Source organism: Balaenoptera ricei, chromosome 16 (assembly GCF_028023285.1).
Source record: "Balaenoptera ricei isolate mBalRic1 chromosome 16, mBalRic1.hap2, whole genome shotgun sequence".
Taxonomy (NCBI): domain Eukaryota; kingdom Metazoa; phylum Chordata; class Mammalia; order Artiodactyla; family Balaenopteridae; genus Balaenoptera; species Balaenoptera ricei.
In genome coordinates, this window is record NC_082654.1 from 116168682 (window position 1) to 116192810 (window position 24129).

A 24129-nucleotide genomic window follows, 5' to 3' on the forward strand; every position below is an offset into this window, starting at 1 on the left:
TCCAGAAAGTACACTACCAAAATGTTGAGAAAAGCTGAAAATGGTTTTAGTTTACTCAATATAACATGCTAGAAGAAAGTTTGCATGAGAAAACACTGAAGAGGTAATTTTTTAATCCAGATTTTACAAACTCATGGTGCAAAATGGGTCCCACAGCTTCCTCTAGAGTAATAACTGCTTTTCACTGCTTGTTGGCTGCCTGTGAAAATTTGATTGAAATAACTCAAAAGCTACTACAAAACTAGTCATATCCACCCATGCTGTTCTGGCCACCATAGCTAGCCGCCCCATAACAGCCACTCACGGACTGGCTCTCAAGGCCACTGTAAGTGGACGGGGTTGACACCCCTATGCCTTGCATCATCTGGCTGCTATATGCCCCGTTGCTGGACCCTGTCGTGGAATTCAAGAAAAGTTCTATGTATCTGTGTTGCATGTTGGCCCTGTCTTTGGACATGGCCGCCACAGCTTCTTCGTGTGTGGCAAATTCGACATCAGCTTCGCCGGTCACTCTTCCATCAGGGCCAATCTCAATATGGACTCTCACTGGGTTGAGTGGAGAGAAGAAGTTGTAAATGTCGTTCTCCGTCGCTTTGTAGGGCAGCCCCCTCATGTGGACACAGTGTCCAGTGGTGCTCTGGACAGTGAACTCGCCATCTCCATACCTTTGGTCGTACATCCCAGAGAGACAGTAACTGAGGTCTCTTCCAAACAGGTCGGTGGTGAAGCCGTAGCCATCGCTGAGGCCACTGTACTCCTCATAGCCCCCGTAGCCTGCACTGTAGGCACCGGACCTCATCCTCTCCAGGCCCGCCTGCTTGACAATGCCGATATACCTCCTGGCTGTGCCAGGCCGGTCATAGGGCCCCGGCCGCTGCACTGACATGAACTTCAGAGGGGGATCCGAGTATGACCTAACTTCTTCCTGACTGCTCTTGAACACCTCAATATACCTGTGCCCTATTCTCTCCTTGTGCTTCCCTAGGGCCTTCTCAGCTAACTCCTGTGAGGCAAACTGCACAAAGGCTTCCCCTGTAATCTTGCCCTCGGGGTCCACAGGCAATGTGATCCCGTTTGGCACGATTTCCAACCCTGAGAAGAACTGAATGATTTCTTCCTTGGTGCATCCAAACGGGAGTCCTCGAAGTCGCACGAAACCATCATTGGCGGTGTCAGCACTGTTTGGACCACTGTGCTTCAACACCCAATCCATCTCGGTTCTGTGGGACTTGAACACCTCAATGTACCGATGTCCCATGCTTTCCCTGTCTTTTTTAAGGGCCATTTTTACATCATCTTCTGATTCAAGTTCAACAAAAGCCTCACCACTCTGCCTGCCTTCTCTAGTGTAGATAAAATGAACGCCTGCGACCCCATCATGAATTGTGCAGTCGGAGAGGAAATTCTGCACATCCTCAACAGAGCAGGACCAGGGCAGGCCACGGAGCTTGACTACAAAGCCTTCACCTCCCTCGGGGCCCAACATCATGGACACTTGACAGAGTAGACGTCAAACAAACTTGGATGCGGCTTTTTGTGGCTGAAAAGAAAGCAAAAACTACTTTACATAAATTTTCATTTAATATGTATAACAAGAATATACAGTAAATAGCTTCCATTTTACAGATGAGGAAGGATGAGTGAAATTAAAGATGTTACAATACATGAGCAGAGATTCAATCCTATGTCTCCCCAAAAATAGTTACATTACTCACAGATAGACTGAAAATAACAAATTAACAAATTTAGGGGGTCTTAAAAAAAAAAGAAAAAAGTGACAATGGAGAGTAAAATTTGAAGAGCAAAATAGTGATCTGGAAGCTTCAGTCAATAAGACAAAATCTACAAATTCTTATGGTCAATTACTATGAGTTCTAGAAGGAAAGAGAAGAGAATGAATTGAGGCAACATTCAGAAATACTAAGAACTTGTCAGAACTACAGGAAGACAGATGAGCTGTACTGTTGCATTGCTAAAGTAAAAGGCAAGAGAGGGTAGGTGTGACCTGGTACTTTGAACACAGAAGTATTGGGCAGGGCATTTTCTTGTTTTATTTAGTCCACGTTATCTGTTGTGATGAAATTTGGTGGTTCATTTAAAACAGCTCTTGTGTGATTCTTCAACTACAAGCCATACATTTAACCAATTTGCTTGTTTGTGGCAAGACACTACAGAAGCAAAAAGACGTGACAAACACGGGCTATTTTAAATCACAATACAGAATAACATTTCCTGTGACACTGGGATGAACCAGAATCAGTGTTCTCATCAGCAACAATGCTGCAAGGATACAAGACAGCAATGGCTTCCAGAGCCTAAGGAAGTATCATTGTTCCTATTGTCAACTCAAACAAAACCTGAGTCAAGTGTGAGGTCAAATTAAGACATATCCAAACAAACAGATTAAGTGCATCAGCAGAATATCAGTTAAGTGTGATGCAAATGTAAAAATCAAATTATATGCTTATCAGTTTCACATATTAAAAAAGGATCAACTGGGAATTCTCTGGTGGTCCAGTGTTCAAGACTCGGCACTTTCACTGCCATGGCCCGGGTTCAATCCCTGGTTCGGGAACTAAGATCCCGTAAGCAGCACAGTGCGGCCAAAAAAAGAAAAGAAAAGAAAAGAAAAGAAAAGAAAAGCGGGGGAGGGGGGAAGATCATAAGATCATAAAACACATTATGGGGACTTCCCTGGCGGTCCAGTGGTTAAGACTTCGCCTTCCAGTGCAGGGGGTGAGGGTTCGATCCCTGGTCGGGGAGCAAAGATCCCACATGCCTCGAGGCCAAAAAACGTAAAACAGAAGCAATATTGTAACAAATTCAATAAAGCCTTTAAAAATGGTCCACATCAAAAAAAAGGAAAAAAATCTTTAAAAAAACACATCATGTTGATCAACGTAACACACATATTTTGCTGTGTTTCATTGAGGGACTACAAAGGGAATGAACTCCTCAGTGTACAAGAGGCATGACAGGTGCCCTTCCTGACAGGGTGTCTGTCATGAAGTGCAAGTGGCATCTGACACCGAAGAGTCCAAACTGAAAGAGTAAAGGTCAAATCCATGTAAAGGGCTGTATTGTGAAGAGTAGAGGTTGAGTCATCAGATAGCAATATACACATAACAGAGAGACAATAAAAATACAGATAGGACCCAAACTACATTCTTAGTGATCAATGCTCAAAGCGGGCACTAGTACACGGAAATTGTTTCATGAAAATTGTCATTTCACATCAACTGTAACACAGATGTAGCCATTAAAGGTAAGAGCCGCCTTTTCAAGAAATCTGGGCACGTTGGTCATTATGTAGAAAAAGATAAAGCAGAATCCTACCTCAGATGAATCCCAAAACTATCCTAGATGGAATGGGGTATTTATACTATTAGAGCAAAATAGGCAGATTTCTAAAAAACCCACAATTTAAACAAATTAGAAAGCATGAATGGTAAGTTAAGAAAAAGAAAAGCAAACTGCTAAGAGACACAGTGAAGTAAATTAGAACAAGATTTAGAAATTTATAAACAAGGAGTTGCTTCTTCTCATAGCTGAGCTTGTTACCTGTGGCTCTGCTCCGGCAACTCTACCTGCCCCAAGAAATCCCCATCTTCACAAACTCTTCACAGAACGCTATTTTCCTTATCAATTAAGGAGATTATCTCATTTCTAACCAACCCTGTAATATACACCTTCCCTGATACCAAGTTTGCCTCCAGCTACTTGCTGATTTGCTTTCCCTTTCAGTAAAATCTCATCCTCAAAAGGCCTCTACCCACCCCCACCATAAAAAGAAGGGCATGATCTCACTCTGCCAAGGACCTCCACGGCAAGAAAGGAACATTTTTTTATCTCCATCCTTTCAGTTCCCACAGCAGGATTTAACCATTCTCTCTGGAAATCCTTTCTCCCCGTGGCTCTTGGTTTTCCTGTTAATTCCTTAGGCACTCTGCCTCCCTGAGCCCTTCCTCAAGGTTCAACTGTACGCAATCACTGGCCCTTCTTTCTTTTTCTGCCCCCCCCCTCCTTGTAGGCAGCCTCACCTGATCCTTATATGTCCAGGGCCAATTCTGGGCTCAGGAACCCAAGTTCCCAGCTTTAGGCTCCCTGAGGCCAAGACTGGTATACACAAACTCTACTCCATAGTACCACCTATGTACCACAAATGAACACAGCCTTTTTTCTGTAACTCTTCTATAGCAGCACCCTGGTCAGCCTTACTTGTCATCCAGAAGCTCTAGAATGAAACTAAAGTAATCCTTGAACAACTCCCAAGCCCTTAAATCCAATGAGCTCATCATTTCTTTGGGGGTCATCCCATTCTCCACCCTTATCCTATTCCTAACCCATACCTAAATTCTATTCAGTAACTCTTGACTCCAACAAGTAATAAAGGTTTCTCACATCTCTTCTCAGTCCCTAGCACACTGCTTGGCATTATGATTTGAATTATCAAATCATCATCTTCTTTACGCATTGCCCTCATATCCCTTTCTACTTCCTCTTTCTTTCTAATCCCAGTACCAAAAGCCCTTTCCAGGACACATTCACATCTGATCCTTAGAACTTTTCCAATCCTTACTGCAACCTGATCTGTAGCTCTTTTAAAGTGACTTTATGTCACTCTCCTGTTCTAAAACCTCAGTGGCTTCCCACCGCCTGGAACACAAACCATGGGGCTAAGGGGGCGCTCAGGCCTTGCAGCTCTGACCTGTAACACACACTCACATCACTTGCATTAAAAAAACATATATCCTCTTATTCCTGTATTTCTCTGTGCCTGGAGTGTGCCAGGCTCTCTGCTGCCTTGGGTGTGACACACGTGGTAATTATCTCTCCAAATATACTCCACCCAACCTTCTGTCTAGCTAAATCCCACTAATCCTTAAGGTCTCAGCTCGAATATACCACCTTTCCCATAAAATCTTCCTCTTCCACAAATTAAGTCTTACAGTTCTATGATCCCAGAGCATTCTAGGGAAACAAATTCATGATTTGTTTAAAACTCTTCAAAAATGCACGAGGCCTTGCAGGGACAGACTGATCTGTTCCGTAGGTCACTGTGGTCCCACCCCCAGCACAGCAGGCCCAAGATTAGCAAGAGATTAACTGATGGCCAGGTGGGGTCAACAGCACCCTCTAGAATATGGCAGCCTGGTTAGGTTAAAAAAGACAAGCAGGGGGAAAAAATAAAAAAAAGACAAGCAGGAAGCATAAAAGAACACAGACATTTCATGTAAGGACTACTTAAAACGCCCAATATAAAACAATTATAAATGTTTTTTGTTTCAGAAAATAATGTTTCAAAAATAAAGTGACTTCTCCTCTAAAGGCAATGTGAGAGCACTCTTCCAAAACACCTATCTATATTTCTAACGTACATAATGCAATATCCTCATCTTTGCCCTCAGAATCCTCTACATTTGAATTCTTTGCAGACTTACAGTACTTAGAACATTAACACTTGAGAAAGTTAAGAGAGCTGGAGTTCTGCTCAACGTTAGATTTACAGCTAGTGAAAAAAAAATTTACTTCACACTCAAGAAAGTTTTCTGTGTCAATAAAATAAATCAATTACAAACTGAGAAATTACTTTTCTTAAAATAGCTCACCTTAAAGAACAGCGGGGGATGCCCACAGTCGAAGACACTCCAGGCAGGTAACGAACTGTCCTAAAAAAGAGCGATAAGGCCGTCTTGCCTCAGTGCCCCAGCACTCCCAAAGTGAGCACAGCCAGCGGTTCCCCGGCTGGGCTGGGCTCCGGGCTCCCTTCCTCCGGAAAAGCCAGAGCCCGGGCTGTGGGAGGCCGTTTACAAAACCGCGGGGCTGCCTTCAAGAAAGTGCACGCCCGCCCCCCCCCACAGCTTTGAGACGCTTCACCTCTTTCCTAGGGTAACGCCGAGAGTACCAGCCTGGAACTCTCCACTTGCCCTGAGAGACGTACTCAAAACGCGAGTTCTTTACACGAATACCTAAGCGCGCTAAGGCAATTTAAATATCGAGGGCGGGAGGGGCACTATCGGGATGGAGCGGAGGCAAGGTCAGCGCGGTTCCGGGAAGCCGCGGGCGGGCGGGCAGGGGGCGAGGAGCTGCGGCGCCGACCCGCACAGGGGACCAGAGGCGTGGCCAGATTTTCACAGGGATGGGCTCCAGAGAAAGCTGGTTTGCTAGAGGCTGTACCAACAGTATTTACAATTTACAAGCACCCCTGGGGGACTAGGTGGAGATACTCAAGATTTTCTTTCCTAGTTTTATGTGATAGCTTCACTTCTTGAGACCTAATGTATTTGGTCTAACATTAATCTTTTAACTGAGGAAGAGTGAGGGGAGGAAATGTTGAAATACGCTTTTCAATAGGAAAAACATCAGTACCATCAACCACAGCCACAGGACAAAGCTGTCCCCAAAATACTGTATGTCCAGCGAATTAAGTTTGAGAATTAAAGCACATTCTTAGTTTCAGAAACGTAGAACTGAGAAAGTCAAGTTAATTTCTGAGCCTGTTGTCTTAAGAGGTAATATCTGCCTTTCCTTATTAGCGTCCTGTAATTATTACACGAGATACTATTTTGGAGGAAAGACCTATATAAATGTAAAGTACTACAATTTAAGAAGTAACAGTTGCAAATTCTCTAGAAGAGGGTTTTCAAGAGGCTTCATCAACCGCCCCTCTCCTCTGCCCCCCAGAAAAGAGTGAAATCTGAAGGGTAGAACCCAGTCATCCTAACGGGCCGAACCCCTTCTGCCTCGGTTTATCCCTGCTCCTGGCTCATTCCAGTGTGGTCCGCACACCAACAGCTGAGGCGCCTCCGCGGGCACGCACACTCGGGGGCGGCCAGAAGCAAGGAAGCCGATTTTCACGAGACTGAACCGCGGCGCGCACACAGTTGAAGCGCTGAGGGGGAACACTGGTCGCCCACCCCCACTCCCCGGCAGCACCCTGCAATCGCTGCTGGCGGCGGCGGCTAACAAAATACTGCTCTCGGGTGCTGCAACTGGAGACCGACTGAACTGAACGTACCGAAAGGGGGGACAACCAAGGCTCTTGCGCGCGCGCGCGCACACACACACACCCGCAACTAGACTATGACGTAAGTGCGCACACGGACCACCCGAGGATCTTGTTAAAATTCAGATCCTAAAACAATAGATCTGGGCCGGAGTCGAGACTCAGCATTTCTAACAGGCTCCCAGGACTCCTGGGACGGTCTCCAGAACGTGCTCTTCCTCACTCTACTATACAGGTTAGGCAGGATTTAGTTCGGATCCAGGTGGACCAATCAAGATAAACAGGGCGCGCCTGAACGCACGGCTGATTAGGCTTCTCTAGGGAGCACACAGGGCGCTTTAAACTGCACCCGCACCGTCTCTCTTGAGAGACGGGAACTCGGCGGGTCCCCGGCTTCACCCCCTTTATTTGTGTTCCAGTGAGGCCTGAAGAGCATTTCGTCCCCATCTGTAAATGAATTTTAACCCACAGCTGGCAGCACTCAGACTGTTCTGGCTGTCTTAATCACTCAGAAAGTTCTACCTCTTAAATCACGGTCTGCGTGAGACCCCGCCTCAGGATTACGCGGTTGACTCTTTGGCCCTAAGACTTACCGCTGAAAGGAGCAGGACCGATTTCTATCTTCATGAAGCAAACGCGGTTCACAGCCAAAGGACCCCCAATTCCACCCGACGCTTAAAAACGCAGAGGATTCCGGGGAAAAGCCAGGTGCATCTCCTTTTGTTATTAACCTGAAACTGAAACTCAACTGGCTGTGGGGAAACGCTTCGAACGAGGCTTCAAAGTGCGCTCTCAAAATCGCGGGCCGGCAGGGGCGCGTCTGAGCGATTTCGGCGGGAAGCGCGGTATGGGTCCCGGACACCAGGCTCCTGGCGGAGGCACCGGGACAAGGTGAAGGGGTTCGCTCGGCCTCCACCGGGCGATCCGACAGTCTCGGGTCGGCCAAGCCCTACAGGAACGCGCGACAACAGGGCGCCCCATCCCCGGGCCTGGGCGGGGTCAGCGGGAGCTTCCGGGGCGGGGCGAGCTACGGGTTGGGGGAGGGAGGAGAGGCTTCCCGGGCTGCGCGAGTTGGGGGGAGGGGAAGGAGGTCACGAGGCTAAGGCTCCCCGAGCCCGGAGGTGGAGGGGAGCTCCCGGGGCAGGGGGACTCACTGGAGCGGCAGAAGGAAGAGGTTTCAGACCGGGGAGGGAGGCGGGAAGTGTTGGCGGCGAGGTGGGGAAGAGTTCTCCGGGCTTCCTGGAATCGCGGGGGGTTGGGGGGGGGAAGGGGAGGCGGAGCTCCCGAGTCAGAGGGGCTTCTAGGGGCTGCGAGGAAGAGTTCCCGGGACCCGAGGTCGGCGGTCGCCTTCCCGGGCTGGGGGCGGAGCTCCCGGGTCGGGTCGGGGGGACTTCCTGAGGCCGTGGGGTTGGGGGGGGGAGGGGGAATTCCCGGGGCAGCGAGGGGGAAGAAAGAGTTCCGGGGGTGGGGGGGGCGGCTGTGCGGGAAGAGGTGGGGAAGAGTTCCCGAGACCCTCGGGGGTTGGGGGGAGTGCGGGCGGGGGTCGTCCGCTCGCTGCGGCTCACCACGACGGGTCCGGGGCCTGGAGTCCGGAAGGCCGGCGCGCGGGGCTGCGTCCCGGAGGCAGAGGCCGCGTGACTGGGAGGGCGGCGAGCCGGACGTGGGTCACGGGGCGTAAAGGAGGAAGTGCCACCGACGGGCCCGCCAAGATGTCACCAATGGAAACGCGTCCTGCAGGTGCGGCCCGCGCGGTCGACCAAGGCAGGAAGTGGGAGGAGGAGGGAAGGAAAGCAATGAGGAAGACCGTTCTGAGTGAGCTCTCAGAAGTGCCAGGGTGGAGAAAAGTCCAGAGTACGGGCGGAGGGGAGGGGTGACCGGCACCACTCATGTGGAAGGAGAAACCATAAAATTTAAATTTAAAAAAAAAATCATCTCTGAAGGCAGGAAAGGATTCAGAATGGAAACTAATGAACAAAAGGTAGAACGTCTTTGTGTATACAGTACCTTGTTTTGTAGATTTGGGCCTAGTCATGTAAATATTTTTGCACAATTTTAAAAAGATTAATTTTAAAACACGCAATTCTTAAACTTCATAACCTAACAAGCAGTTACATTTTATTAACTTTTGACTCCTAATTCAAATGAACTGGAAAACAATTATAAGGCAATTGCAGTAATCTTAGCAGTGACTGTATTTACATTAAGAAATGATAAAATTTTAGTTGTAGCTATGCTGCTGTGATTTTTTTAAAGAAAGTCATTAGATATACATCTGATGAATATGTTTCTAAATAATCTGACTGCAGGGAGTCGGAGTACGGATGAAACAACATGGGCCATGATTTAGTAATTACTGAAGCTGGGGGATGGGTATATGGCGTTTCATACTTTTGTCTCTACTTTTGTGTATGTTTAATACTTTTAGTAATAAAATTATCTAAGAGGAAAAAGTCAATCTATTTACTAGAAATAACGAACAAATTACAGAATTTACAGGGAAAAGGTTCTAGGTGAGAATATGATAATGCAGCCTACAAAGCCAGACTGTGGGTAACTCGATAAGCACAATAGCCAGGCATTCAACAAAATATCTCCAAGGGAGCACTTATTGAATAAAAGAAATTTAAGAGAATTATCAAGGATTCACAATGCATGGGACATATTTGGATCTTGATTCAAACAAATTGATCAACATTTATGAGACAATTTAGGAGATACTTGAACACTGATTTTACTTATGTCAGATATGATAGAATTGCAGTTATGTTTAAAAACAAAGGAATTAATTTTTAGAGATATTTTAAATACTTGTTTGTAGGTGAAATGGTGTGATGGCTGGGATCTGCTTCAAAATGATCTGATTCAAAATCCAGCCATCCCACAGAAAGTGAGAAAGACACTAAAAACTCATACACTCAAAAGAAATAAAACAATATTCTGAAGAAAAATTAAGCCACAAAATTGGCTTGTTTTTGGAAACAGTATCTCTATGGAAATGAGTATCCTGACTGCTTCACGAGCACTTATTTCACTTAAAATCCTCTTCAAAATACATTCTTGGTTATTTAAACGACTGGCATCCATTTTCTCACTTATTTTATTTGCATGTACTTGTTGCAGTTAAGTAGCGTTACATGTTCTTTCTTGGCTTAACTGGTTGGTGACACTGGCTAACTGGCTAGTCGAGTGTTAATAATTGATCAGTCATGATAGGGTTCCTGCCGGGTGAAGGAACAACATGTACAGAAGACACAGGGGAAAGTGTAATGCTGAGACAGAAAGCACCTCAGAACACCTGCAGCCAGCGGGGAGATCCACAAAAGGGGGAAGCAGAGTAAGATCCTCCAAAGCCCTGAAGGCCTGATTCGGTATTTTGGATTTTATTTACTCTAAGAGAAGATACTTAACTATTTCAAAATGGAATGTAGTATAGAGTTTTGCTTTTCAACAGAACAGACTAGCTGCTCTCTGGAAAATGAATGATGGGAACAGATGCATGGAGACGGGATGGGAAGAAGTGAGACAAGTTTAGGGAGAACTGATGGTACGTACCCTGCAACAAAAACATTGTGGTGGAAACTGAAGCATGTGAAAGGATTTGATTGATGTGCAGTAGATAAAATTTACCCAATTTCAAGTCATTCATTAACCCAGAAATATTGTGCACTTACAAGATGCAGGTACTGTGCTAAGTCCACAGAACAGTGGACTAGGAAATCAATAAAGAAACAAACAAACGTATGACAAATTCTGAAATAAATAAGAAAACAGGGATTAACTCACATTGGGGTTCTGAGGAAGTGACATTTAAACAGATCAGAAGCATGAACGGGGTGGAAATGTTAAACTTTCTCCCCCTGGTAAAAAGCTAAGGTTTAAAAGTAGAAGTTAGAAGACCATATTATTCTATTTTTCCTTTGTACATTACCTACTTATTTCCCCCAGATACTTGTTCAATATATAATGCAGCCGTTTGTCAGGATATGTTTTGGTGTTGGTTGCTTTGTAAAAATATTTTTATTTTATGGTGAATCCTTTTTTTTTTTTTGTGGTGAATCCTTTTAATCTTTATATTCAGTTCTTACTAAATTCAAAAAAGAGAATTTTAGGTATCGTTTCTGCTGCTGTCTGTTTTCCACTTGAGGAGCACACATGGGGTCTGGGGAAGAAGCAATTCCCAGTCATGGGACAGTATATGAGCAGAGCCCAGATTCCTATTTGTTATGGATGTTTTCCTGTTCTATTGGAAACTACACTAGAAACCTCAAGTCTCTTCCAACCCAGCAATTTTATAAAGTCCCAATTCAGTGGTTCTTAAACATTTTTTTGCTGTCAGGGACTCCACCTGAGAATATGATGCAGGTCTGGATCAACTTTTTAAAAAAGCATACCCCCCCCACACACAACTGTACCTAAATTTTCAAACAGCTCATGCCTCTCAAGTGTGAGAACTCTGACCTAATTTGTACAACATACCAAGTTCAACACATAAAACTACCTAAGGGCTATTAAAGAAAAGAGAAGCTTTAAGATACAAAGTACTATATATAAAATAGATAAACAAGGTCCTAGTGTATAGCACAGGGAACTATATTCAATATCCTGTAATAAACCATAAATGGAATATGAAAAAGAATATATATATGCATAAATGAATCACTTTGCTGTACACCAGAAACTAACACAACATTGTAAATCAACTTAAAAAAAAGAGAAGCTATAGGTGGGGTGATTAAAATAAATGACATTTTAAGTGTTCGTTGCTATTACTACATTTTTATCCATCAAAGAAAATATATCATAATTTGTAAGCAATAGGAAAGCTGTTTTCCATCATCTTTTAGCTATTAGGCTCTTTAGCTTACTGTAGCTAAGCCTGGGGTAATAATACACAGTTTTCCTCTGTTTATTTCTCAAAAGCTGTGTTAACTAAAAAGCAAAAATAGTGTAATGTTAGGTAAATTATGTCTATAATGCTTGTACTGAAATTAACACAAGGGACAAATTATTAGCCACCATAGAACAAGCAGTCATTGCTCTGTATTATTGATTGCATTAGTGACTCAAGAATCAAGATCTAAAGTTACAACAGAAAAAAAAGTATCAGGTGGGATGTTCATAAAAAGAAACCTCCAGGGACTTCCTTGGTGGTTCAGTGGGTAGGACTCTGCGGATCCAAGTGCAGGGGGCTGGGGTTCGATCCCGGGTCGGGGAACTAGATCCCACATGCATGCTGCAACTAAGTCTGCATGCCGCAACTAAGGCCCGGTGCAGTCAAAATAAATAAATAAAATAATTAATTTTTAAGAAAAAAGAAAAACCTCCAGTGTTAAAGATAAAAATCTGTTCTCCCCAACTGAGGGAAATATTTCATCATCTGTATTAATGAATGCCCACAGCCCCTTCAGGAGGCCTAGAGCTTCCTCTTGGGTCTTGGTGGAGAGCTGACATCTTGTCAGGTCCCCTGCAGCTGCCATAGGAGTGGAGGCAGCTGTAGCTCCTTGTGCTCCATGTTTGCTGCTCAGGGGACCATAGCACACTGCCCCGGGGCGGGGGGGCGGGGCGGGCGGGTAGAGAACAGAGCCAAGAGGAGGAAAGGAACACGACAATGTACTTGAGAGGGGTTCCAGCACCAGAATACCACAAACCGGACAACGGCTTAGAACAGCAGACAGTTTTCTGGGAACAAGAAGTACTGTACAAAACTGTAAATATTTTAACAGAAAAAATAACAAGCACTCTCAGATACTTGATTACAGAATAAAAAACTTTTCAGTGCTAAAAATTGAGTTTTGAATTTATAAAGTTAGTAATGAATTGAAAGAAAGGATAGTGGCTTGGAAAACCAAGTGGAAGAAATAGCTCAAAACAAAGAAAAAAAAACCAGAAACAATGAGGGGAAAAAGATGAAATTCAGAGGAGTAAGAGATAACATGAGACAGGAGAAACAACATGTGAATGATAGAAATTCCAGAAGGAGAAAAAGACAAAATGGAGGTGAGAACAGATAAAGAATGGAAGGAAACTTTCCTGGCTTAAGATAAACTCAGTGGTGTAGTTCCCAACAGATACTTTGAAAACACACAACCCAGGCATAGGATGGTAAAAAAAAATTTAAAGTACAGAGAAAAAGTGCTTTGGAAAAAGAGCAAGTTAGGTACAAAGGATAAAAATATGGTACCAATAGCCACACACTGCTACGAAGCACTCAAAATGTGGCAAGTACAAACTGAGATGTGCCCTAAGTGATAAAATTTAGTACATATAAAGTGAATTGCAGGGAATTCCCTGGCAGTCCAGTGGTTAGGGCTCTGCGCTCTCACTGCCAAGGGCACGGGTTCGATCCCTGGTGGGGGAACTAACATCTCACAAGCCTCTCGGAGCAGCCCAAAAATATTAATAATAATAATTAAATTTAATTTAAATTTAAAAAATTAAAATGAATTGCGAACATCAAAAACAAGAACCTCAAACCTCAACTTCAAAATATTGATTACATATTGAAGTGATACTTTGGATGTGTTGAACCAATCACAATATATATTAAAATATACTAAATTAAAATATTAAAACATTTTCCAACACATTCTATATACAAGGCCAGTATTAATTACCCCCTGTTATGGGCTGAACATTGTGTCCCCAAAATTCACATGTTAAAGTCCTAACCCCCAGTACCTCAGAATGTGACCAGGTGTGGATATAGTCTTTATATAGGTAATTAAGTTAAAAATGACATAATTAAGATGGGCTGTATTCCAACATGAAGAAGGGGAAATTTGGACACAGATAAGCAGAGGGAAGACAGCCATCTATAAACCACAGAGAGAGGTCTGGAACATATCCTTTTCCTCAAGCTTCTTAGAACCAAACCTGCTGACACCTTGATGTAGGACTTCTGGTCTCCAGAACTATGAGACAATAAATTGTTTAAGTAACCAAGTCTGTAGGACTTTGTTATGGTATCCCTAGCAAACTAATACACTTGTAGATATCAAAACCAGACAGACATTGCAAGATAACCCCTTATGAGTATAGACACAAAATCCCAACAAAATACTAACAAACTGAATCCAGCAGCCTGTAAAAAGGATTATACACCATGACCAAGTGGGATTTATCCTAGGAATGCTTAAGAATGCTTAAGGGTGTTTCAACATAAGAAAAGGTACTGGGCCATCTGCAGCCACAAGGATAGACCCAGAGATTACCTCACTAAGTGAAGTAAGCCAGACAAGAAAGACAAATATGATATCGCTTATATGTGGAATCTAAAAACAAAACAAAAACAAATAACTTATTTACAAAGCAGACAGAGACAGACATAGAAAACAAACTTATGGTTACCAAAGGGGGGGGGAAATTAGCAAGTTGGAATTAACATATACACACTCCTGTATATAAAATAGATAACCAACAGGGACCTACTGTATAGCACAGGGAACTATACTCAATATTTTGTAATATACTCTAAGGGAAAAGAATCTGAGAAAGAATACACATACGTATAACTGAGGCACTGTGCTGTACACCTGAAACTATTATATATTGTAAATCAACTATACTTCAATTTAATTAATTAAAGAAAGAAAATATACTGAAATTAGATAGTGGTGATGGTTTTTACAACTTTATTACAAAAAAAAAAAAAAAAGCACCTCTGAACTGTACCCTTTAAAAAGGTGAACTATATGGTATGTGAATTACATCAAATATTAAAAAATTTTAAAAATCATTCATATCATAATTCTATTGGACAGCACTATTCTAACCAAATATTCATGTAAAGCAGAAGAGACCTCAATTAGGGGAAGATGAAGAATGGAGATGTCAATGATGGACCATCTTTGCACGTAGATAAACTTAAAAGGAGAGAGTGTGGTAGGAATTTGTAAAATATTTATACTATATGAGGATTTTTGTAAAAGGCATACTGTAAGGGAAACATAATAGTTTAGAATTTTTTTCATTCTTGTCATTTTTTCCCCTTAAGTGATTATCGCTTTTTGTGTCCTGTTTAAGAGACCTTTTTCCTAGCCCAAGGCCATATGGATATTTTTTAACTTAAAGCTCTGTTGTTTCCATCTATGTTTTTTAACATTTTGATCTACAATAAACTTGGAATTGATTTTCCAAGAGTTTTAGAATTAGTTTATCAAGTTTCACAGGCTAATTTCACTCATGAACTCACATGAAAAATTCCTAAATAAACATTAGCCAACCAAATCCAGCAATACACAAAGCTATTTAATACAACATGACCAAGTTGGATTTATTCCAGGAATGCAACTGTAATTCATCATTTCAAAGTCAATCACTGATACTGTCACATTAACATATTGATGAAGGTAAAATGTGGGCTAACTAAGAATTTTTCATGTTTCTAAGAAATACCCTAAATAACAGAAGAAAAATAGACATGGATGAATTGTCTTTACACTGGCAGTAAGGAAAACTTTCCTGACCATGACTCAAACCCCATAATATAGAAAAATATACAAACACACACACGCAAACAAAACAACCTAAACCCTCTTATGCATGGCTAAAAATACCATAAGCTAAGCAAAATACCAATGATAAAATGGGAAAGACATTTGCAATTTATTTCCCAAAAGTGTTAATACCCTTAAGGTACAGAGAGAGCTTCTAAAGAGAGAAACAAAAAGTCCAACAATCCGAAAAAGAAAATGGGCTAGAGGTAAGGACACTTGACAGAAAAAGGAATGCCTTTAAACACAAAAAGATGCTCAACATCACCATGTAAGATAAATTAGAATTTTAAATGAAACAACATTTAAAATACCTATCACACTGGCAAAAATACAAAAGTTTGATAACAAACCCACTTGGAGAGGCTGTAGATCAGCAGACACTCTCAGATACTGTTTGTGGAAATATTAAATGGTTCAACCCCTATGACCAAGAAAGTGAAAATACGCCTGCAGAGGCTATCCATTGCAGCACAACCCAATTGCCCATCACTAGAGATCCAGTTGAATAAACTTTGACGGATCCACCTAATGAAGTATTAGGCCTTAAACCAAGGAAGCCAAAGACCACTGAAATTGTGTCAAGAAAGGAACCAATCTGAAGGGCTCCCATTGGCCAAAAATTGAATTGGAGCATCAAAGAGAATAAAAGCTACAGTGGATTAAAGCACACCCTATATGTTAAAATCCATGACTTCATAATGATACCAGAAAAATTAGTGTCTAAGGATTCAATTCATTATTCTGGATATGGATACTAAATATAAAAAAGGAATCAGAAATTTAACCTGCCTTTTATAAAGTACATCTTAATCAAATGATTAACAAAGAAAATTTCCTCTCTACAGAAGTACACCTGCTAATAACTGAGAAGGAATATTGAATTAAAACATCACTGATCTGGAAACAATCAACAAAACAATGCGTTTAGAGAACGAACATCAACAGCTGCTAACATCACAAAGAAGGAACACCAACCAATATGTGCCTCTGGCAGGAGTACACAGCACCTCCCATGCAGTATTTCAAAATAAAATCGCAACGGAATCAGGACAGCCTGTAGAGGATAACTACCATTTTACAGGAAACGCAGAGGACAGAGATTCAAACACCACCATGGGAATGCAGTCAGAAAAACCCAGAGTGTGGGGAAGGAAACCTACGTGAACACACAACCTGATTTGTTCAAAGAAAAAACTTTTAAGAATAGAGAACCTTTAGATCGTCACTGTCTAATAAGGTAGCCTCTTGTCATACTTGACATGAGGCTGGTACAAATTGAGATGTGCTATAAAATAAGCACACACTGGATTTTTTTTTTTAATTACTTAATTTATTTTATTTTTGGCTGTGTTGGGTCTTCGTTTCTGTGCGAGGGCTTTCTCTAGTTGCGGCGAGCGGGGGCCACTCTTCATCACGGTGCACGGGCCTCTCACCATCGCGGCCTCTCCCGTTGCGGAGCACAGGCTCCAGACGCGCAGGCTCAGCAGCCGTGGCCCACGGGCCCAGCCGCTCCGCGGCACGCGGGATCCTCCCAGACCAGGGCCCGAACCCGCGTCCCCTGCATTGGCAGGCAGACTCTCAACCACTGCGCCACCAGGGAAGCCCCACACACTGGATTTTGAAAAAGCTTAGTTCAAAAAAAAAAAAACATGAAAAATATAACTTAAAAATTTACTGGGGAAAAAAAATTTATTGGGGGACTTCCCTGGTGGCGGGTGCAGTGGTTAAGAATCCGCCTGCCAATGCAGGGGACACAGGTTCGAGCCCTGGTCCGGGAAGATCCCACATGCCGCAGAGCAACTAAGCCTGTGCGCCACAACTACTGAGCCCGCGCTCCTCAACAAGAGAAGCCACCATGATGAGAAGCCCGCACACCACAACGAAGAGCGGCCCCCGCTCACCTCAACTAGAGAAAGCCTGCGCACAGCAACGAAGACCCAACGCAGCCAAAAATTTAAAAAAATAATAAATTAATTATAAAAATTACATGATGAAGTGATTATTTTGGGTCTATTTTAGATATATAACATGTTAAACTAAATTATTAAAGTGAACTATGCTCCTTTTTATCAGAAAATGTAAAATTATGTGGCTTGCATTATATTTCTGTTGGACAATGCTGCTGTGTCTTAAAACATAACTTGAGAGCTATATATCTACTAAACATATAATGACCTTATTCGGATCCCAAATCAAACCAACCAGCTATATAAAAATATTTATTACACAATCGGGTACATGTGAGCACTGGGTATTTGATGATATCAAGGAATTACTATTTCTTTAGGTGTGATAATGGTATTGTGGTTATATTTTAAAAATCCTTAGAAATACAAACAAATAGTTAAAATAAACCAGGCTGGTCTAAGATGAACCTGGTTCTCCCTTTGCCCAGTCTTTTGTCTTCCACAAGAATCTTTGCTCAGGGCAACTAATTAGGGGCAGGGGCCCTGGCAGAGGACTGTCCCTGTCAGATAGACCTGAGTTCCAGTCCCAACTGTGTCCCTAGGACACATCTGCATGATGGGAATACAGTAATACCTCCTTGTACACTGGTCACGAGCACGTGATTAGAAAATGTGGTCAAACACCTAGCTCTGTCTGTGGATCCAGTAAGGGTCAATTAATGTGTTTCTACAAAGAGCCTGAGAGCCAGAGCTCAGACTGGAGAGGGCAGGTTGGTGGGAAAGTCACCTCTGCGGAAGGAGGCCCCCTCCCATTTCTGTACCCCCTTCAGGCACCTACTCCAAAGGGCACGCACCACGTGTCTCCACTCTCCCTCAGTTTGGGCCATATTCAAGGACTAACTCTCCTCCTAATCAATCCTTTCCCTTAAATCAATTCACATTTTTATTCGAGTTATTTTGTTTAAAGGAGCCTTGTAACAATACTCAAGTGAAAACCAGCCACCTGCCAGTTAAAACAAAAACAAAAAGCAACTACTACAAAAAGAATGTTACTAAAAGACAAAACTAAAAATAAAAAGGAGACCATAATATGGAAATCATAAACCTAATTAATTTACAGAAATGCATATAGGAAGATGAGATCCCCAAGGGAAAGGCTGGACCTGCTTAACACCAGTTATAAAGCAGTCTCTCTTAATGTTCATTGAGAGCAGAAATTTACTCACTTGAAAATGAAAAAATCTTGTCTAAAAATTAGCACTGAAAACATCACTTTTCACTGATAGACCCTAACATTTTTGTCTAACCGGAGAACTCGAGGTATTTTCATTCTTACTAGAAATTCAGAAACAAATAGTTAACTTTTAAAAACGTGACTAAAAGTAAGAGTGAGAATTATATTAAGATCGATAGTTTCGATGATGTCCTTCACTAAAAGATTATTTGCAGCCTTCCACTCTCCGGGTTCCACGAGGGTCCGACCAGCCGAGGCCCGCCCCTAACGTCTGCCGCCCGGGGCCCCTCCCCCACCTCCACCGCCGCCCGACCCAGGCGGTTCCGGGAAGCGGCCGCTCGTGGGCCCCCCGGAGCCTCGAGAACACTTGTGAAGCATGCTGGTTCGTCAGGGGCTCAGGGGAAAAAAACTGCCGCGAAGGGCGTCCCGCGGGACGCGCGGGGCTCGCCGGTGGCCGGGGAAGGGGTCGGGGGGGCTCGCCTGGGCCTGGGGTTGTCTGGCGGGAACCTGTGGGGGTCCTCCTAGAGACCCTTTAAGGTACAGATTAACGGGGAGGGGCTGCAACCCCCAAGCGATTACGTAAAAGACCGGGGCCCAGGGCCTGTCGGGTCCCCGAGACTCGCGCGGCCTCCCCCAGGCCGCCCGGCACCGCCTTCCGTGAGCCACGCGGGAACAGGGCGGCGGAGGCGCGGCGCGAGCGCCGGCAGCGTCCAGAAGTTTCTTGGGCGCAGTCAAGAATCAGCAAAAGTACGTTCAAAGATAAAAGCAGCACAGGACAAGGGAAAAGAAATGGCCGAATTAAGTTCGCTCAGCAGAAATGTGGTCGTCAAAGACAACGAGAACCAAAGAGTTTCAGCCAAAATACAGACACGATACCTCTGAGAGCAGGAGAGAAATGCAGACAAGGGCTCAGGGCACACACGCCGCACAGAGAGAAAGAAAAGGCCGCAAAGCTCTAAAGTGGAGGCTCGGAGAGCGGGAACGTGGGAGGGGGGAGGAGTCAGGTACCCAACCAGTCTTGTGCAACTCGCGGACGCGTTCAGCCACGTGAAAGTACCGCTTTCATTTTAAAATGAACCCCCTCGCACGGTCGCCTGGTTTTCTCACCCTACTCCTGGCAGGGGCGCTCGGCTCTGCTCCCTCAGGAGTCCGCACGAGGCTCTCCTTCCCTTCGTCGCTTCGGACTCTGCCTCCCCGACCCCAAATCTCAGCCCCGTGGTCCAGTCCCGGAACGTAAGGCCCTTGACCTCAGACCCACCTCCCCTAAGCCCAAAGCTTAGCCCCGCGGTCCCCACCCTCAGTGGGCTGGGTCCCCGCGTTCGGTACCCAGTCGGTCCCCGGGTGTATGGCCACTGACCTCAGATCCCACCTCCTCCGACCCCAAATCTCAGCCCCGCAGTCCCCAACCCCCAGTAGGCCCAGTCCCTAATCGGTCCCGGGTGTGCGGGCCTTCACCTCCGATCCCGCCTCTCCTGACCCCCAAATCTCAACCCCTCGGTCCTCCATGCTAGGGGCCCCATTCCCCGGCCGCTCCCCGGTATGCGGGCCTCGGACACGCCGCCCGTCCCACCCCTCACCTCGGGCTCCAAGTCTCCACGCCCCCGCTTTTCTTCACATCCGGCACCTCGGTCGTCCCTCTAAGCACCTAGAGCAGGGTGGAACGCGGGGGACTTGGCAGTTGTAGCTGAGGCAGTTGAGGCTTGTTTACCATCACTATGGAAACCCCTGGCAGCGCGCCCCGGGAGAGGGCCCCCCGGAGAGGCGGGGTCAGGCGCGCGGCGGGCCCGAGGCCACAACTCCCGTCCGTCGTGCGCACGCGGCGCTTCCGGAAGACCTTCAGCTCTCGGAGTGCCCTGCCCTCCCTCGGCCCTGCGCCCAAGCACCCGGGAACAGCAGCCCCAGGAACCCGCACCTCCGGCCCGCTCCCGGCTGCCAGCGTAACCGCGGGCCGGTTTCCCTGCAGAACCCTACCTTTTTCTCCAGGAAGACGCGGCGTAGTTCCACTTCCAAGACGGAGCCGGAAAGACGCAAAGACCACGGCGGGGCGGAGTCTCTGAGGCGGTCGTCTGTGGGCGGGGCCGCGAGGGCGCATTGTGACGCTCCCGGAGCAGAGCTAGGGATTGGCCGGCCAGGAGTAGGGCGGGGCCAGGGCCTGAGGACCGGAGGCGCTGCGGGAAGGGGAGGGGTGGGACGTGGGCGAGCCGTGGTCGGGGGAGGGGAGGAATTGTGGGGCTGAACCTATGAGGATACTGAGTGGGAGAGTCCCCTAAACAGTGAGCCCAAAGGACCCCTGGATTGAAGACCAGGGTGACAGAAGAAAATGAGAGTCATTTCCGGACGAGAGTGAAGAAAGAGGGAACCGGGAACATCGGAGACCGATAAAGGCGGCTCCGAGGGCAGGGTTTAGGGAGGGATTAGCAGGTTGACTGAGGTTGCTTACGTGACTATCACTTGGGCTGAGAAGCCCCAAGGTTTCTGAAGGTGACCCTCAAGACGCCGAGGCAATGCACAGTGTTCAGTCAGAGCCCCGAGCCGACTGGCTGGATGGTAGCTGAAATGGCTACCCTGCCTGAGGCAGTGGAACAGATTCTTTAATGTGTTCTGGGATTAATAATTCTTACCATTTTATTTTTGGAGTCTCCATAAAGAGGAAGATATAAAGGCACTCACCACTGGTGAAGCAGAAGATTATTTTTTAAATCACCAGTTAAATTAAGGGGGTGCTTGGAATAGGGCCAGATTATGAATGAGCGACTATAGTAAAGGAAGGAGCAGTTTGTCAAAAGAAGCTGATTCCAGGAAAAAAAAAAAATGGGAAGAGTAAAAGGAGGAGGTGAAAATGTACTAGAAAACTGATGAGGCATAATTTCAGAGAACAGGTCCTACAAAAATCAAATAGGTATTCATAAGAAACCCAATGACTCCATCACAACTCAGGCTGTAGAAAAGTCTGTTTCTGGAGAGAAAATGCAAGTGGCTAATCTGAGGCAAATATTCAAATTATATCCCCCCCCCCCCAAAAAAAGACTTCAGAATTTAGGGACTGAAACCAGGTCCAAGAAGACATGTTCATGCAATCCACTAAGAGGGCCTCTGAGCCATGGGGGCTTTTTGATCACCTCAGTAAGTCTGACAGTTCTCCAGCATTCATAAATGATGCAGTAATCTTTGAGGCCTTCTTTAATGAAAGAATAGGGCTTTGGCCTGATGATGAGCCTTCCCCTGCTCCTAGGGAGTCCACTACAGTATCTTTTGCAGGTGAGCACCAGCACAGTCACATGTCGGCCCTGTTCCACAGTTAAGGGTTGGGATAGCTCAGACTGGTGCCACAGATCCCAGACCTTTTCCACAGAGAGCCATCTCATCTCACCAACTGGAGGACGCTTGCGCACACCTGGTCCCCTTGGACTACCTCCTCAGCCGTGGGGCTTTATAGGCCTCCACCTTTTCTTTTCACCTGTGTGTCCGCAAAAGTGTCTCACCTAAGCTCTGAAATTGAAAAAGACACATTGTTTGATTCTTAAGAGTACCTGCACAGAGGTGCACCTCTACTGTCTGGTTTAAAAACAGTTGAGGGACTTCCCTGGTGGTCCAATGGCTAAGACTCTGCCCTCCCAATGCAGGAGGCCCGGGTTCAATTCCTGGTCAGGGAACTAGATCCCACATGCTGCAACTAAAAAAAAAAAAAAAAAAAAATCCCGCATGCAGGAACGAAGATCCCGCGTGCCTCAACTAAGACCTGACGCAGCCAAATAAATAAATAAATATTTTAGAAATAAAATGAAATAAAAACAATTGAATTCAGCACAAATGAAAATCACCCCAAGATGTATCCTCTTACAGATTGACCTGCCTGCTTATTTCCTGTTGTTTATATAAATAGATTATTATCACAGATTTAATACCTTTTAATAAGTATTTTAAGTTTTAAAAAATAAGCTCGTCTCTGGAAACCACTTGTCCACAACAAATGGTACAGAGGTTTGTATTGTCTAGAATTTTACAACTGGTATCCCTTGAAAGAACAATTTGCCCTTTAAGCTTTGATACTCCCCTCCCCTTCTTTCCCAGGAGTGCACCTGGATAGGCAGGATCACCAAAGCTCAGAGGAGGCTCTTACTCAAAATCACGTTATCTGTCAAATAGCAGTGGCAATAACAATAGTGAATATGTATTGCACCTTCACTGTGCTTTGCACTATTATGAGTACTTAATCTCATTTAAGCATCATAGCAACCCACCAGTAGATGTTACTACTATCATCACCACTTAGTAGAAGGATACTGAGGTATAGAGTTGTTAAGGCAACTTTCCTAAGGTCACTCAGCTTGTGGATAGCAGGTCTGGCCATTGGGCTAAGGCACTCTCTTTCCAGGGTCTTGCACTCTTTAAACTGCTGCACTCTATTTCCAGGGTCTTGCACTCTTTAAACTGCTGCACTCTCAAGTGCAGTGAGAGATAGGTCTTTCAGGCTGGCTCCCAAGCCCGTTATCTGCCTCCCTTTCCCATCTGAAAGAAGGAAAGAATGAAGTGAGAAAACAATTGAACTGCCCAGCCACAGTATAGGTCCAGTCCAAATGTAATGATTCTCCTTTGGTGCTATAGTAGCCAGAGATGAAGGATAAGATAACCTAGGTGAGATGCCAGCAGGCTCAGCGGTCACAGCCTTGTGTGTTTAATTTTCTTGACCAATATAGAAAAATGTACCTTTGAAGAAGCACCAATGCCTATTCAAGAAATAAGTCACAATAGCCAGGACATGGAAGCAACCTAAGTGTCCATCAACAGATGAATGGATAAAGAAGATGTGGCACATATATACAATGGAATATTACTCAGCCATAAAAAGAAACGAGGTTGAGTTATTTGTAGTGAGGTGGATGGACTTAGAGTCTGTCATACAGAGTGAAGTAAGTCAGAAAGAGAAAAACAAATACTGTATGCTAACACATACATATGGAATCTAAAAAAAAAAAAAAAAGGTTCTGATGAACCTAGGGGCAGGACAGGAATAAAGACACAGACGTAGAGAATGGACTGGAGGACACGGGGAGGGGGAAGGGTAAGCTGGGATGAAGTGAGAGAGTAACATTGACATATATACACTACCAAATGTAAAGTAGATAGGTAGTTGGAAGCAGCTGCACAGCACAGGGAGATCAGCTCGGTGCTTTGTGACCACCTAGAGGGGTGGGATGTGGAGGGTGGGAGGGAGACGCAAGAGGGAGGGGATATGGGGATATAGGTATGCATATAGCTGATTCACTTTGTTATACAGCAGAAACTAACACAACATTGTAAAGCAATTATACTCCAATAAAGATGTTAAAAAAAAAAAAGAAAGTCACCACCCCAGAAGTCTGGACCCCTGGGTTATTTGCAGTTCTTTTAAGATACTTTTCAGTTCTTTCAAACAGCACTTTGTGTTAAACAGTAAAAGAGGGGTTATGGCACCTAATGAGTTTGAGGATTACTTGCTTGAATTGG

The 24129-nt window shown here is 44.7% G+C and overlaps 2 protein-coding genes across 7 annotated transcripts in view; both read right to left on the reverse strand.

The window, feature by feature from the left end:
* The window catches only part of RASGEF1A (RasGEF domain family member 1A), a 247185-nt gene extending 226527 nt beyond the window's left edge, over window positions 1-20658 (reverse strand). The window contains exon 1 of the mRNA XM_059900594.1: window positions 20614-20658. The gene's annotated coding sequence lies outside the window, so the exon portion shown is untranslated. The remainder of the gene's footprint in view (window positions 1-20613) is intronic.
* HNRNPF (heterogeneous nuclear ribonucleoprotein F) lies at window positions 97-20698 on the reverse strand. Of its 6 annotated transcripts, XM_059900598.1 has the most exons (5): window positions 20614-20633; window positions 8572-8737; window positions 7600-7875; window positions 5610-5669; window positions 97-1540 (listed from the first exon to the last, which is right to left on the reverse strand). In XM_059900598.1, the coding sequence occupies exon 5, from the start codon at window positions 1487-1489 to the stop codon at window positions 242-244; it is 1248 nt and encodes a 415-aa protein (XP_059756581.1). In that variant the 5' UTR covers window positions 1490-1540; window positions 5610-5669; window positions 7600-7875; window positions 8572-8737; window positions 20614-20633; the 3' UTR covers window positions 97-241. The 6 variants fall into 6 exon arrangements, with proteins under 6 accessions (XP_059756581.1, XP_059756583.1, XP_059756582.1 ...); XM_059900600.1 differs by lacking the exon at window positions 20614-20633 and having other exon boundaries at window positions 7600-7737; XM_059900599.1 differs by lacking the exon at window positions 20614-20633 and having other exon boundaries at window positions 7600-7743.
* Between the last annotated feature and the right edge of the window lie 3431 nt (window positions 20699-24129).